The sequence below is a fragment of the Ananas comosus genome, linkage group 6, assembly GCF_001540865.1.
Source record: "Ananas comosus cultivar F153 linkage group 6, ASM154086v1, whole genome shotgun sequence".
NCBI lineage: Eukaryota > Viridiplantae > Streptophyta > Magnoliopsida > Poales > Bromeliaceae > Ananas > Ananas comosus.
The window spans coordinates 13,020,818-13,036,473 of record NC_033626.1 but is presented as its reverse complement, the minus strand read 5'-3'; the positions used below and the strand labels follow the sequence as shown (position 1 = coordinate 13,036,473).

Genomic DNA, 15,656 nt, shown 5'->3' with positions numbered 1-15,656 from the left:
TTATAATATTTTGAAAATGAATAAAATCTAAATTTTGAAAATGATAATATCACGGTCTAGTAAGCTTTTGCTAAGCATGATGGTCTAGCCACATGCGATCGACAGTGATATACTCTTATATTGAAGTACTTTACTTTAATCTAACACCACCACTAAGCATCAATTGGTAGCTAGGTATTCTAGTGGTTAGAATTTAGATCTTTTGTTCCAATACTGTCTAACTAGCAGCGAGCATCTTCAAATGAACATGCAATATAATAAAACTTGCATGCACGTCCAAATAAAAATAATATGTGTTACTGTCATCATTATTTAGAACAGTTGATATATATTTTTATTTCGGATTTAGATATGTACTAAGAGCAAGTGTATGTGTGTGGCTAGTGTACAAATATATATTCAGGGAAAAAAAAAATGTATTACTTGCCAGTATTTGCTTTTAAAGCAAGTTTCAATTACAATACAGGAAAAGTTTTTTTGAGAGAAATGTAACATGCTACCTGCTTCATTCATTAAGAAAATAAAATTAGTTACATGAAGTGAGGTAGTTAGGGCCTCAGAAAAGTGAAAAAACAGAAGGAAGGGGGCGTGAAAAAAATAAAAATAAAAATAAAGATGAAACTAAAACTAAAAATACAGGAAAAGTTGGATACTAACAGGGTAGGATTCAATTGATATATTCAAGCCAAATCAATTTATGTGCAGCACCTAAGTCCTAACCCGTTGGCTGGGACTTGTGATCTCGTTAAAAAAAATGCAAGGACGAATATAAAGAATAGCATACTATATGTACATTCAAAGTAGGTGCAAATCTTATATTTTTTTGTGTCTAAAAATTAATAAATTTACACTAGTCTTATTAGTTAATTTTAAAGGAATGTCTAAATTTTTAAATACACCACCTGTTGCCACTACTTTCGACCTGTCACTATTACAAAAAACCCCTCCCCTCCCTAGTTGGAACCTGGGTATTTAGTCTTGGACCCTTTTGTTCTATTATAAATTGTTTTGTTTATTTTTGTAAAAAATATATGTAGCTGAAAATGTGAAATAACTAAAATTTGAATCTGAATTTCAGATACCAATTATTAAACCTTTTTGTAACTTGTATTAGAAACGGTCGATAATAAGCTATTAAATATTAAGTACTATTTTAAAATTGGCAGCTGGTTACAAGCCGAAAAAGATGTTGGGTTCCATCGATCAAACCAAATGTTGTCAGCATATTAATATTATCATAAATAATTAATTATTAATGTTTTATATTAAAAAATAAAGACAAAGAAAATAAATAAATATATTTTACAAAGTATTTTTAAAAAATTTTAAATCAAAACGATTTAATGTCTAATAATGGATAAACATGTAAGTGATAACTCAGACTAATTCAATTAATTCCTGGCTGGTTTACTTGATGTGTTTGCATAGGAACTGAGTTATGGTCGACAGGCCAATTCAACCAGATTTTTAAAACACTATTTAAAAAAAAATATAACAGATGTGTTTGCATCCACTAATAAAAGCTTTTTAACATCGTGCATACTTTTTCCTTAAAAACCTTTTAATTTCTTCCTATTTTAAGGAAGCAAAACTTTTTGTTTCCTTCAAATGATTGATTACACCTGGCTCACAAGTATCAAAAAAACCCCATCAACTTTGCCACCTTTTGGTTTTCTTTTTTTTTTTATGTCATCAAAATAATCCCAATTCGCTAAAAAATAAATAAAAATTATGAGATATATAACCTTTTGCATGACCTAATTTTTCCATGACAAAATGAAAAGTGAGATGATTAAAGGGACAGTGTCACTATCTTGTGGTTTTATTACACTTTATCGACAATTAAATCCCAAAGTAAAGCGAAAGAGAGGAAACTTAAAAATTTCTCACACACTCTCTTCTTTATTTCTGTTTTTTTTTTTTGTTGTTGTTGTTGGATTTTGGAGCAAATGTTACATGTATGAAGCAAATCAAAAGAGCTCCAATTTCCAAGCTTCTTGATCAAAAGCACTTCTCTGATACTGGTTAAAGGGATCAGAACTGAGTCTCCCATCCCCACCATCGACACACAAATCCCCTCCCATGATATCATCAAGACCCATGAGGTACATTGACTCAGGCCACTCCATGAATGGAAACAGAGCCTCCTCTGCTTTCACAGAAGCACTTGAAGAAGAATAAGAAGAGCATGAGGAAGAAGCAGAGGAAGAGGTAGAGGAGGAAGCAGAAGAGGAAGAAGAAGAGGGGACTATGATCTCATGGGGCTGTATCATGGGCACTTCGTCGGTGCAAAACCCAGGTGATCTGCTGAGGAACTCATCAGCTTCCATGGGATCAAAGGTGGTTGGATAAGGATTGCTCTGCTTCTCTTGTGCTTCTTCTTCTTCTTCTGGGTCCTCCTTTGGAGGGAGCTTCTCATTGTGTTCATCTACAACAGCTAAAGGAGCAGCTTCTAGCTGCTGCTGCTGCTGTTTTGGGAGGTCATCAGATAGACCCAAGGGCTTGTGAGTGAGAGGGTCAATCCCCATCTTTCTAAGCTTCTTCTTAATGTGGGTGTTCCAGTGATTCTTGATCTCGTTATCAGTTCGACCGGGGAGGTGGGATGCAATCTTAGACCATCTATCAAAGGGAGAGAAATTTTGGCTTAGAAAAACCAAAGAGATATTTAAAATTATATTCATGTCTAGGATTGAAATTTTTAATAATTCCTTCTAAAGTTAAATAATTAAAAGTTAAAATATATCAAGCTTATTTGAACTATGCATCATTTTGAATTAACTATCTAATCTTTCAAAATTCTAATTTTATTACTCAACTTGTCAATTTGTTTGATTAGAGTCGGTAAGCGGTACTTTTATTTTTAAATTTCAATGTTTCGTTTATTTTTACATATTTGTATAGTATACTTCAGATAATTCTCGCAATTATAAATTCAACAAATAAAATAATTAGTTTAAAGTTTGAAGTTAAAATATCGTTGACCGTCTCAAATCAAACAAATTTAAAATATTTGGATAGTAAAATCAAAATTTTAAAAGGCTGGGCAGCTGAATCAAAATATATCATAGCTCAGATAAATTCTGTAAATTTTTACAAAAAATAAATAGGAGAAAAGCAAGAGAACTATTAAGTCAGATGAAATTCAAACCCCCATTTTTGTTAATCCTTGGAGAGAGAGAGAGAGAGAGAGAGAGAGAGAGAGCAATGGGTAGTAATGCCAAATAATTCAACTACTAAAATGAAAATAACATACGGAGAAAAAAAAAAAAAAAAAAAGAGGAGAGAAACAAAAACAGAGAACCTGTTTCCCAGCTGGGCATGTAGGTCAATGACCAGCTTCTCCTCAGACTCGGATAACAAACCCCTCTTTAAATCAGGCCTCAGATAATTTGTCCATCTTAACCTACAACTCTTCCCACACCTCAGCAGCCCTATTCCACAAAGATCAATCAACTATTAAAGTTACATGAAAACTTGCCAAAACCCACCAAAAATCAAATTATTCACCTCTAAACAAATTAAGTATACACCCATTTCCTAACTTAATTTCCTCCTCACGATCCTACTACGTTTCCACTGCTGGAGAACTCCTATCAAAACTAAGCAAGGAATTAAGTAAGATAATCCCAAAAACCATTGTCACTTCTCAAAAGAAGAAGGTGGTGAAAAAACTAAAAAAAAAAAAAAGCATTTTTCAATGCATTATTAATGGACTAATATTCCATGATAAGAAGGAATGTTTGAGTAAACAGGCCGAGAAATATATGTTAACTAATTTTCTACATTATAACTCGTTAAAATTTTTTTTTTTTTTAAGAGATAGGTAGCACGCTATCCGCTCCGTTTATTTCATTTAGAAATAAACTTAGCTGGAAATATGAATCATTCAGATTCGAACTTGGAACCTCAGGTACCAACCGCCAAACCTTTTGCCACTTGCTCTAGGGACGGTCGGTGACTCGTTAAATATTGATGTAGTAGGAAACAGGTCCAGAAATATATGATAGCAGAAGCGTACGAAATAAATTTGTGAATAAATTTGTGGAATAGAGACCTGCGAGCTTGGGCACAGCTCTCCAGCAGCATTGGCCATTGTTGAGGATGAAGTTGATCAACTTCTTATCCTCCTCCGCCGTCCACGGGCCCTTCTTTAGTCCCACCTTATCACAACACGGTTGCCTCCCCATTCTCCCCAGTATACAGTACTTAATTAGTACTCCTCCTCTTTAGTATCCACAACAACACCAAAACATAAAACGCAACCCAACACAACAAATGAGAGCGAGAGAGAGATAGAGAGAGAGAGAGAGAGAGAGAGAGAAACGAAAAAGGAGATGATGAGAGGAAAAGGAGAGAGCTATATAAAGAAGTATAGGCACCACCACGTTGCTTTATAAGGATGGCGGGTGGGGGGACCGTGTGTGTGACGCCCGCGCGCACACATTGCTTTGAGGAGGAAGGCGTGCACCACGTGTCGAGAGGAGTAGAGGGTGGTGGCACGGTCGCACGTGGGAGTCGGTTTCCGAAGTGTGGCGTTGCTTCGCTTGTTTCGCAAGTGTGGATGGATCGCCCAAACAGGGCCTCTCTCTCTCTCTCTCTCTCTCTCTTCGACTATAAGACTAATTTGCCACATAGTTTCCTTGTTGAGGAATAGAGATTTTACTATTATTTTAATGTGTCATTTTTCGATTAGTTTGCTACTTTTATAAAATATGTTTTTAGAAATAAGCACTAAAGAAGCAGTTTTCTTTTTTGAAAAAAAAAAAAATTGGACGAGCCTAAAAATCTTTATATAATCAAAAGATAGTATTGTTTTTTTAAACAAAAAAAATCTTAAATTTTTTATTCGGTAACTTATGTGACCATGTGATTATTTCTACTAAAACAATATATAGTTTAGCAATGTTTGTTTTACTTTCCTTTTCTTTCTCGTTTTTATATATGATCCAAGATAGAGTTGGTACTTGGTTTATATCACAAAATGAAGTTCTTGAGCATAGAGATAGTGACGAAGAGGAATTTACGTGTCATTGGTAATAAGTTATATAAACATAGTCCCCATCAATTGTGGACTTTATGATTACTAGCATGACTTTTGTGAGATCAATATTGCAGCCATAGTCATGAGACATGTTTTGGCCATTGAAACTAATGCACATTTGCACATTATAAATTTACACACACCAGCACTATATTATATATATATATATATTATATATATATATATATATTATATATAGTAGAGATACTATGCTATCGGAAGCATGCATATAGAATCTGATGCTTCCAATTTTTTGACCTTAGATCAACCCATTTAATTATTTTTAATCTTTGAATTAATACTATTAACTTGTGGAGACCACTCAACCTAGTAGTACTACTCAACCCTGGGAGACCGCAATCATCCAACGCATAATTTTTATCCAATGATCAAATAGTTGGAAGCATCATATCCTCTATACTTCGATAGCTACACATATATAGTAGCTCTACACACACACATACATACATATATATATTATATATATATATATATATTATATATTATGTTGGTACTATTATACATATATTAGTAGTCAATATCCTCCTAAAAAATTCCCATTCTCCAACAATTTCCTTAGATGATCAAGAGGTCAACATTAGCTTTCTAAGTGTTCCCACATGACTAAAGAACATGCCAATCTGTTATTTTGTTACCGCAGTGTAAGGGATAATTGATATATTATTTCCTGTTCATGTTATGCACTCTTTACATTTCCGGTCTCTCGGCGAACATTAGGTTCATAGCTTAAGAAAGAAGAGTCATTTGGAACATCTAAAAGATGTTTCTTAGTAACTATGTTTATTTTTAATGAAGAGTAATCCTTAATTAGATTAAGACTTTGTTCAAAATATATATATATAGGATGTTGCGCTGATCGATTTTCCATTTAGCTATGTGGAGAACATCGTATTCTCACGATAATGTCCTTAAAATTTCCACGAAAGCACACAGAAATGCTGAAATATTTTCAAATTATAATCAAGTTGTCCAACTCTGCTATCTCGATTCGACCTCAATCGGATCGAAATTGCACAATCTAGATGATAAAAGGATATTATCTTTAAAGAGGCAGAGTGAGTTTGTACATTAGTTGACGTGTTCAAGTCTTTAATTTAGGTATAAAATTAATTTGTTCTTCTCTCTATCTAGCTCACAAAAACATATTTTCATGGTCAATAGCGCGTAGGGGCAAACCAAATTCTTTCACAAATAACTTCTTATGAAATGCTATATGGATACTTTTATTGATAATGAGGTTAAATTAATTATCTTGAAGATAAATTTTCGGAGTATTAAGATTGTAGCTCAGTGTACAAATGCTTTGGAATAATCAGTTGTCCAACTGGTGATTGTTAATATAAGAAGGCAACTTTTGTGTTCTTATTTTGCCTTCAATAAGATTATCAAATGCTATCTAAGAACTAACTAATAATCAGTTCATAAATTAACTGATGCCTCACTTAGCAAAAAAAAAAAAAAAAAAAAAAGAGTTTCAACAAGCCAAAAAAATTTATAAACAAGGGTTATTAACATATCATTTAAAAAGAAAAAATCTGAAAATAAGATATCCTTCTTGTTTTGACGTTACTAATTCCTACCGTGCATCGTCCATGTTAATGAGGCTCAAGAAATGAAAAGAAACATCCTCTCAAGTTAGTGACGTTCCTCCAATTAATGTCCAAACTTCTTATTAGATGTTTCTGGTATATATATATATGTTCTTTGTGTCTTTCAATCCCTTCTTATTTTCTTCTACTTAAAAGAAAATTCCTAATTATTATCTAGCTGTTGAATATAAATATTAAAAATATTATTCCTGGTAACTTAAGCTTTTGAAGACCAAAACTTATTTCGCATTATTTTACATGCATGGTACTAGAGGGAGAGATCCTAAATTTGAGTTCCGCCACAACATTTTATGCCTATCAAAAAATATCGAGCCAAGACGTAAAGGGAGTATTTTTTCTGAGAGATAAGGGAGTATTGAATATAAATATTATCATATTTCGATAATTTAATGTTTTGATTACATAATAAAGACAATTAATATTACATTAGATGATGGCAGGTTATGCCTTTAGAACTGATCAGTATGCTAACAACTATAATTGTTAACCATTAATAATTTTAATGTACTATATTTTTTACACTCAAATTTTAACTAAAAGAAATAGTTTTAGATCATTTTAACTACGTTTAAATGGGAAATTAAAAAAAAAAAAAGAAAACATATAGGATTGTAAGAGAGAAGGAGGAGAGATCCTTTAATTAGCTACATTCACACAAAGATTGGGGATCAATTAAGTAAATAATGAGGTTGGTTGCATAGTGAGTGTATGTGAGCAAGCAAAGCATCATGCAAGAAGCTTTTACTCTCTTCTTTTTTTTTGTCCTTTTTAATTTTTCTTTTTCTCCTCTTTCGGTTATACATTATTAATTACGTGGATAAAATTTTTGAGAGGTTTATGTTAGAGAGAGAGAGAGAGAGAGAGAGAGAGAGAGAGAGACGCGTGTATTATCTGGAGTTAGTGCGTGCATGAGACCGCGTTCATGTGAAGGGTGTGGTGGGAGACAACACAAAATGGCGAGCAACGGAGTCGGCAACGGCTCTTATCACGATCCATACATAAACTATTAACATTAATAAACTACTACAAGAACATAAATTCGTCGATCTTAATAAACTTTTCTTATTAACATTAAAAATAAAAAAAAATAGATGGAGAGAGAGAGAGAGGGAGAGATAGAGAGAGATAAGAGATTGGGACGTTGTAGATTGCGTATGTGTACTATACACACTTTAGAATAGACCATATTTATACACTATCGTTTACTCTACTCCAATACACACAGGCTCAAAGAGTAACCGCTACCTACTTCACGTAGACTCCAATTTGAAGTTGAAAGGAGCCCAAATGGCCCTTCACCCTCCGCTTTGCATGAGATTAGTTTTATCCTTTGAAGATCCAACACTTGTTTTAATTAGTTAACACGCACGAGAATTAAAAAACAAAAAGTTAGGCAAAAGCTTGTCGACGTACGTATTTTACTCTCATTTAATTTCAGGAGTTGGAATAAAATTATTCATGTTGCCTCCACCAAATTTGTACGTATCATTCATGTACAATACTACTTAATATGTGATGTATGATCAATATATATGTTTATGTTGACAAATCAATGCAGTATTTTATACTATATATGTGAATGAACCAATTATATTTAGGTATCAAATGGTCCTAAAAAGTAGTTGCATGAAAAGAATATGTTCCAAATGTAGCCAAATAGAATACCTAAAAGTTTTAAAATTTTGGTACGCACTTAATTTTGTTTTTGCAACGACTGGGCCTTTTTGCATGTGGAACCCTAGTGGGCTGTTGGGCCGGCCCAAGGTGGGCGTCAAAAAGCAGAGCAAACAGTTACATGCTTCGAGAGAATAATTTTCACCACTCAAAAAAAGAAATGCACAACTCATAATCACCATCAACAACACTTGTGATATTTTGTATTAGTAACTGTATTGATAATTGAGACAACATGTGTAATTAACGACAACGTTATTTCATGTAAACGAAACCATGCCAAACCCCAAAAAAATGAAACTCATGTTGCAAACGGTATAGACTCGTAACAAAAGAATCAAAGAGGAGGAGCAGGAGCAGGAGCAGGAGCTGGGCCGGGGCGGGGCGGGAACGGGGACGGAGTAGTCCATAAAAGGATTCAGAGATCAACTACTTGGGCTCGGGGCGGGTTCGGAATTCAACGACGGTGCTGCAGGGGATGGAACAGGGCCGGAGCCGACGAGAGGCGCCGGAGGGGGAGCCTGGCTAACTCCGGCCTCGGCAAAGAGGCGATCGGCGATGATCTGATTCGCGGCGTCCGACGTGTGGTATGCGTCCCAGAACACAAACTCCCTGCGGTTGGGGCAGAGCTGCGAGTTGGGCAAGCAGAGTCCTCCAACGGTCGTATCAACGTTGCAGCATGATGTATGTGATGTCGTAAACCCTACATACATATATATTGACATGTTTTCCACGTGAACAACATGTATTCATGCAAAAATAAACTAAAATTACAAATAAAAAAAAAGAAAAAAAAAAAAAAAGAAAACAAGCTTGTGTTGGCATTATAGTTCACATATTTGTCGAGTTCCTACGAGAGCGATGTTTATTAGATGTTTTCCCAAAAGTACAAAAAGTTAATCGGCTTATCAAAATTAATCCTCAACTTTTTCCATCAAAGTTAATAACAGAAGTTTCTTCGATTCTCCGTTCAGAAATTCATTTAAGTTTAAACCCAAGATTAAGCTAGAATTTAATAATAATTTTGTTTTCGCCTATTTCTCGAAAATAAGGTTACGCTATTATTACCATATTTTTGAGGGTTCTCGATGAGATCCATGACAACAGTGTATGTATCCGAAAGAACCATTTTTGCACCAGGTAGCTTAAAATTTAAGCCATTTAACAGCTTCTTCGCTTGCGAGTTGAACTCCAACGCAAACTGGTTCACATGCTCGAGGCATTGGCCCGTCCCGGACCGCACCCTCTGCGAGGGGATGCAACCCAATGGAGCCAATCCATCGAAACTTATCATCCTAGCCCCGAGATCATAGAGCCTCTGTAGAAAAACAACAATTATAATGATTAATCGTAATTATAAATGTGTTTTTCCTTTTTATTGTAGCAATTGTGAGATATATTTTGACATGATCTCACCCTTAATTGGCGGTCTAATGTGGTCATGAGTAGCACCATGAACTCATTGTGAGTGTATATCGTGCCATCCGCCATAAAGGGCTGTAGGAAGTTGTTGATGTAGTCGTTGCTACCTAAATTAGAAGAAAAAGAAAACCAAATTGATCAAAATTAGTACATTAATTATTTTTACTAACAATTACAATTTTGTCATAATTACTAAATATTACCTAGAGCAACTAAGTAGAATGCATCATTGCATAACTTTTCGGCAGCCTCTTCCCCAATCTTCTGAGCAATTGCGTTCCGCGTAGTCTCGAAGGCGGTTATCTGATTATCGAAAGAGAGCTTCTGAATCTGCAATTGTGTAGTTATGTTAAGACTACGTATCAAAGTACGCATCCGTGTTCGTATCTATGAATGTAATGAAAATGTGACAGTTCAAAAAAGCGGAAAAAAGTAGAGATCCATCTTACGAAGTAAAGTCCGGTCTCATTGAGAATGCCCGCCCCGCCCGACGCGTAGTTGACACCCCCTTCAAGGATCGTGTTGTCGTCCATGGATAGCGAAAGATACGGCGGAGGAGATGATATTCCTAACTTTTCAGCTACATCATTGTAAACAGTCCAAATTTTTTTAGTACTATTGAGTAATTAGCTAACAAGGACAATATTGCTAGGTGGGTACACTTTAGACTTACCCATGATGTCTCCAATTGTTCTTCCATTGGTGAATCTCCCTGTAGGAAGCCCATATTTGTAATCAATTCCGTACCACGGATAATCCGATTTCGCGAGGCATAAGGGGAGGTAATTGTTGTTCCCGACGTCGGACATTGAGTCGCCGAATATGTAAGTGAATGGCCCCTTCCCCACCTCGAGGGAGGAGGCTATTGAGATGGTGCAAAGAAAGAAAAGGTTGGCTACAACTGCATTGAGAGAGGCCATTGTTCTTTGAGCTACTTGGTTGTTTTTACTTGGTTGTTTTGTGGGTGGTGGGCATGTTGTGGTGAGGGGCATTTATAGTGCCTTTTGTGCTATAAAAGTCTCTCCCTTTTTCTCTAAGTATGTGTTTTCTTCTTGAATTGCTTTTCCCGCTTTGTTAGATGTTTTGATTCTAGTGAGATAGTGTCACCCCTAAAAGTAAACAAAGGGAAAATTGGGGCAATTAGATTGGAGAAAGAGAGGGGTGGGTGAGGTTGTTGAGGATTTTCTCAAACAATTAGGCTTGCTTAGCTTGATGTTTTGATGTTAGTAATGGAATGTTTCAAGAAAGCTTTGGTGACTTAAGATGAACAGAAATTTGTAAAAGGTCCACATCATTTAACAACTAAGTGTATAGATTCTTTAATTTCTTTCATCACCAGAGTTATGAGAAAATATCGATTAAACCGAAATTTTGCTATGCCCGTGTATAATCTCGGCCATGTAAAATCATTTTATCTGTGTGATTTAGAGGTCCAATTGTGAGATTCACGCAGATAAGAATGAATGATATAGATCCACATTGTTTTTGCCAATAAAAAGGTGACCAATTTTATGTACATGTACTATTGAGGACTAACTTATTTTTGCTATAACTGTCTTATTATTATGAGAATTTTCATATAATTTCTCATCCCCTCAAAATTGGGTGCAAGCATTGCATATTCTCTGGCATGTAAAATCATTTTATTTGTGTGATTAGAGGTCCAATTGTGAGATTTACGTAGATAAAAATGAATGGTATAAATCCACATTATTTTTGCCAACAAAAAAATGACTAATTTTACGCACACGTACTATTGGGTTGTAGCATTGGTTGCTAAACCGTCATATTATTGTGAGAGTTTTCATATAATTTTCTTATTCCCTCAAAATTTGGCGCGAGCATTATAGAAAAGTTGTTGTTATTTTTATTATTATTATTAAGAGAACATGGAGTCGAATTTGATTACTTCAAATCCCAAAGTTTCCACAAAGTTTTTGGATGAAGCTGCAATTTGGAATGTGTACGGCCCAAAGTTGGTTTTTAAGCAGGCATCAATGGTTCATGTCCATAAACTACACACGCCTCATTCTGAAACGAGCAACACACAAGACAAAAGCGACAGCAAGAGAAAAGGCATGAATAAAGTAGCTTAACAGGCTTTAAAAGAAAAGAATAAAAAAAAAAAAAAACACAGAAGAAGAGACACAGATAGAGAACTTCTATTCACGTGTTATAAAAATTACAGTTTCTTGGCTCAGATGAACTTTTCAACTGTACAGATCATCACAAGATAGGTTCATGTAACTGGATTCTTTCTGAGCTGGAGAAAAGAGCAAAACAAGAAAGGGATAAGTTGATTAAACGGCAAACCCACAAGTGAATGAAATGAGAAGAGAGAAGAGATCAAACTGATCAGAAAATGCATAGTATATAACAACTACTTATCTCAATTTTAACTGTATTACTAGAGCAGAGTGCGAAGAAGCCAGTAATAGATGCCATCAGCAAAACTGATACAATATCAAAGACGAATTTCCAAATCAACGAAACAAAAGCAAGATGAACTGATTGTTGGGTGCCATTCATGTAAGCGTGCAATTTTACAACAAGTCTCTCACACCAATCGTTCGGCTAGTTAAAATTACAGTATTTTGAGTAGATATGTTCACTCCGAACCATTTGAGATGAACTACAATATTCTTGTCAATGCCCTAATGGTTCAACAGCAGTCCGAAATAGAAGAACGTAGGCCTTATCGATGGAGAAGTACAAGAAGCCACCCAAAGAATGAGTGACATATGACCCAAAGCTTGTTCCAACAATGCAGTGCCAAGCAGGACCGTACAAGGAATCGAATTCCTGCAGACATAACAGAAGCACTATTAGTACAAGGACAATTATTTCACTAAATATGAGAAGTATCCTATAAGCCCATCCAAATCTAGCTCCTAACATGGTCCCGATACCCAATTTGAAGAGAATAACTGGCATTCCTTTACAGATTCCCAATTTGAAGAGAATAACTGGCATTCCTTTACTATGCAAGAAAAGAAAAATATTGATTATTTTGGTCCACGTCATCAAATCCACCGATATTTAAGCAAACAACACACTCCATATATGGTGGCCATTGGCATAAGGGTCCTTAATTAGCAAGCTTTTCAGACAAACATAAGTTCTTTCATATATCACATGCTCAGCAGTCATGTCCGGTGCATATATATGCAACAGTATCACGAGTGCCAAAGCTAGCATACAGTAAATTCACAATGGAGGCAGTACAGATCTAATCCTGCTAAAACCAAACTAAAAATGCACTCAAACACTCGAAGCAGGTATGAAGACAAACAAAACATTCTATTCTCACTGTCGAAAAGTAAAAAAGAAAAGAAAAAGTCATTTCAGAAGTTTGTTTGCCCATCTAAACCAGGGGATTACGAGCTTTCATTATTCCATTCACAATACTTTACTTCAGTGCCAACACTTGCCCGTGCTTAAATCTACTTATGATACTTACATATACTCCTTTAGGAAAAATAGGAGTCCAAACTGCCAATTCAGCAAAAGACTATGAACTTAAGAATTAAAAAGAATTTTCTTACAAGGAATCTTAAATAAGAAAAAGAGAGAGAAAGCTGAATAGAAATGAGCGACGACTGTCTTGTCCCTAGAGATTTGCATAATGCACACTGTTGTTTTGATTGTGGAATGGAAGAGAACAAGGCTGATACGAAACATAAAGGTTGCCATATCAACAATAAATCAAAGTTCAGCAACTCCAAATGGCCATCAACAAAAAAGTAAATAAGGACCAAGAAGATCAATTAGAAAGAAAGAATGGAATAAGAGATTAAGAGTTACAATATTAGCGCATAAAAGAGGGTTGAAAAACAATTTAGCAGATGCGACTCAGTAGAATCAAGTCATACAATTAAGCACGATGCGCGCATCAAAATCTGTCGGGGTTGTCCTTAAATCAGTATCTTTTACAGGGATTTTACTAAGGAGTAAGGACAATAATATTAGGCTATTTTTCTGGGGTCCTGTACCTTTTACTCGAAAAACTAAAAGCAAATACCCTTAATAAACAAAATTATAGTTCCTAGAAGAATATTAGCACCTAATTTTGTGAATGTGATAAGATTTCGACTCAAATATACAAATTGTCCATAGATAAAACCGTTTTCCTTATTAACATCCTTAATAAACGAAGTTATAGTTGCCTTTGAGCACAAATTGCAGTTGATTAATAAGCTAAATTATAAGATAACTAGATTGAACATAAAGAAGAAACAAACATTTCCCCAACAACCAATCCGCTACTTCTCACAATCCCTTAAATCAACAAGTCACAGTTCATAGGAACCCTAATTAAGCACAAGGGGAGAGGAGGTATACCTTCTTAAGGGCGAGGGCGAGGCGCTTGCTATCGAGCTTCGGCATCGCCGCGAGCGTCTCCCGCGCGCACCGGAACGCGCGCTTCTGCAGCGCGAGGGGCATGTCCGCGGCCCTAACCCTAACCTTATGCTTCTCCTGTGCCTCATCTCCTTTCTCCTCCTCCTCCTCCTCCTCCTCCTCCTCTCCCTTCTTCTCCTTCACCTTCTCCTTCTCCTTCACCTCCTCCTTCTCCTTCTCCCTCTCCATCTCGATCCGTGGCTCTCGCCTCTTCTCCTCCACCTTACCGTCGCTGTGCGCCGCCGCCGCCGCCGCCGCCGCTGTCACCTCCTCCTCCGCCTCGGTCCTCATCTTCGTCCGCTGTATAAGCGAGCTCAAATAACGGCTCCGTCGCTCGAGCTCCTCCGACGCAGCCTCCATACGCTTCTTCTCCTCTCTCATCGCCCCCTCCTCCTCCTCCTCCCTCGGCGACGAAGCATGCCACGCGAGAACAGCACCTACCTCGCCCAACCCTAACAGGCGCCGAGAGACAGATCAAAACGCCGTGGATTCGCCCTCTTCTTCTTCTACCTCATCGTCGTCGTCCTCCTCCTCCTCCTCTCTCTCTCTCTACTTCGCCTCCCAATGCGCGCTCGTGCGCAACGGAAAAGGCGTTAATGTCGCGATATGCGGTAGCGGGTTTGGTTTGTGTGGGGGGTTTACCTTTCGTCTCGGCGCGTTGGCGACGGCGATGTTGGACTTTGAGAGGCGCGGTATTTACTCCAAATGCCATTGCTTTTGATTTTTAAAAGTATTAAAAAAATTCTGAAATTTACTAAGAATCTTATCAAATTTAATCACTTTAATAATTTTTAGATTAATAGTTAATGGCCAATAGAGCTCCTAGCTTTAACAAAATTTTTACACTAATTCAAATTTTTTAAAAAAAATGGGAAGATCGCTAGAAACATTGAGGGGCCTATTCCACAAGTACCCTATAGTTGAGGGGGCTATATGCATTTTCAGTTTTTGCTTTCTTTTACTTAGCATGCGGTAAGATCACCGCCCAATTACGCTACTGTAGTGTAAGTAAATTAATCGCTATTAGATGGATAATCCCCCGATCTAAACTTAAAAAATTCCAATTGCAATCATATTAGGGCCCGATCTAAATTGTTCGGTACAGCTTTAATTACAACCCGTAACATTTGATTGTGATTTCCGTGCAATAATTGCGACGCAGTTTTGGTCGCATAAGGCAACCAAAACGGAGAAACTATTTTGCATGGATCTCACTCCATTTGACCGGGAGTTTAAAATTTTAATATAAATTCTTAAATCCTATATTTATAAAATTAAAAAAGATTCAAATATTAAAATTAATTTTAATAATTCTTTTCTCACGTATTTGATTGTTTTTTTTTTTATTGTTGTTGTCTTTTAAGACTATTTAATTGTACGTAATATCTATGTAGTTTTTTTAGTTCTTCTAGTTCATAACCATTTGGTATCACCTAACTGTATTTTTATATCAAGCTTAATAAATATTACCTACATATATTTCTCTCAAA

At 36.0% G+C, this 15,656-nt stretch overlaps 3 protein-coding genes across 3 annotated transcripts; all 3 read right to left on the bottom strand.

The window, feature by feature from the left end:
* LOC109711377 (protein ODORANT1-like) lies at window positions 1,790-4,328 on the bottom strand. Its single transcript, XM_020234389.1, has 3 exons — window positions 4,055-4,328; window positions 3,302-3,431; window positions 1,790-2,619 (listed from the first exon to the last, which is right to left on the bottom strand). Exons 1-3 carry the CDS (start codon window positions 4,185-4,187, stop codon window positions 1,971-1,973), a joined length of 912 nt encoding a protein of 303 aa, XP_020089978.1. The 5' UTR covers window positions 4,188-4,328; the 3' UTR covers window positions 1,790-1,970.
* Window positions 8,523-10,748, bottom strand: LOC109711321 (GDSL esterase/lipase At5g37690-like). Its single transcript, XM_020234298.1, has 6 exons — window positions 10,442-10,748; window positions 10,218-10,348; window positions 9,972-10,098; window positions 9,763-9,875; window positions 9,415-9,664; window positions 8,523-9,049 (listed from the first exon to the last, which is right to left on the bottom strand). Exons 1-6 carry the CDS (start codon window positions 10,686-10,688, stop codon window positions 8,772-8,774), a joined length of 1,146 nt encoding a protein of 381 aa, XP_020089887.1. The 5' UTR covers window positions 10,689-10,748; the 3' UTR covers window positions 8,523-8,771.
* On the bottom strand, window positions 12,225-14,846 carry LOC109711824 (histone-lysine N-methyltransferase, H3 lysine-79 specific). Its single transcript, XM_020235090.1, has 2 exons — window positions 14,110-14,846; window positions 12,225-12,570 (listed from the first exon to the last, which is right to left on the bottom strand). Exons 1-2 carry the CDS (start codon window positions 14,545-14,547, stop codon window positions 12,415-12,417), a joined length of 594 nt encoding a protein of 197 aa, XP_020090679.1. The 5' UTR covers window positions 14,548-14,846; the 3' UTR covers window positions 12,225-12,414.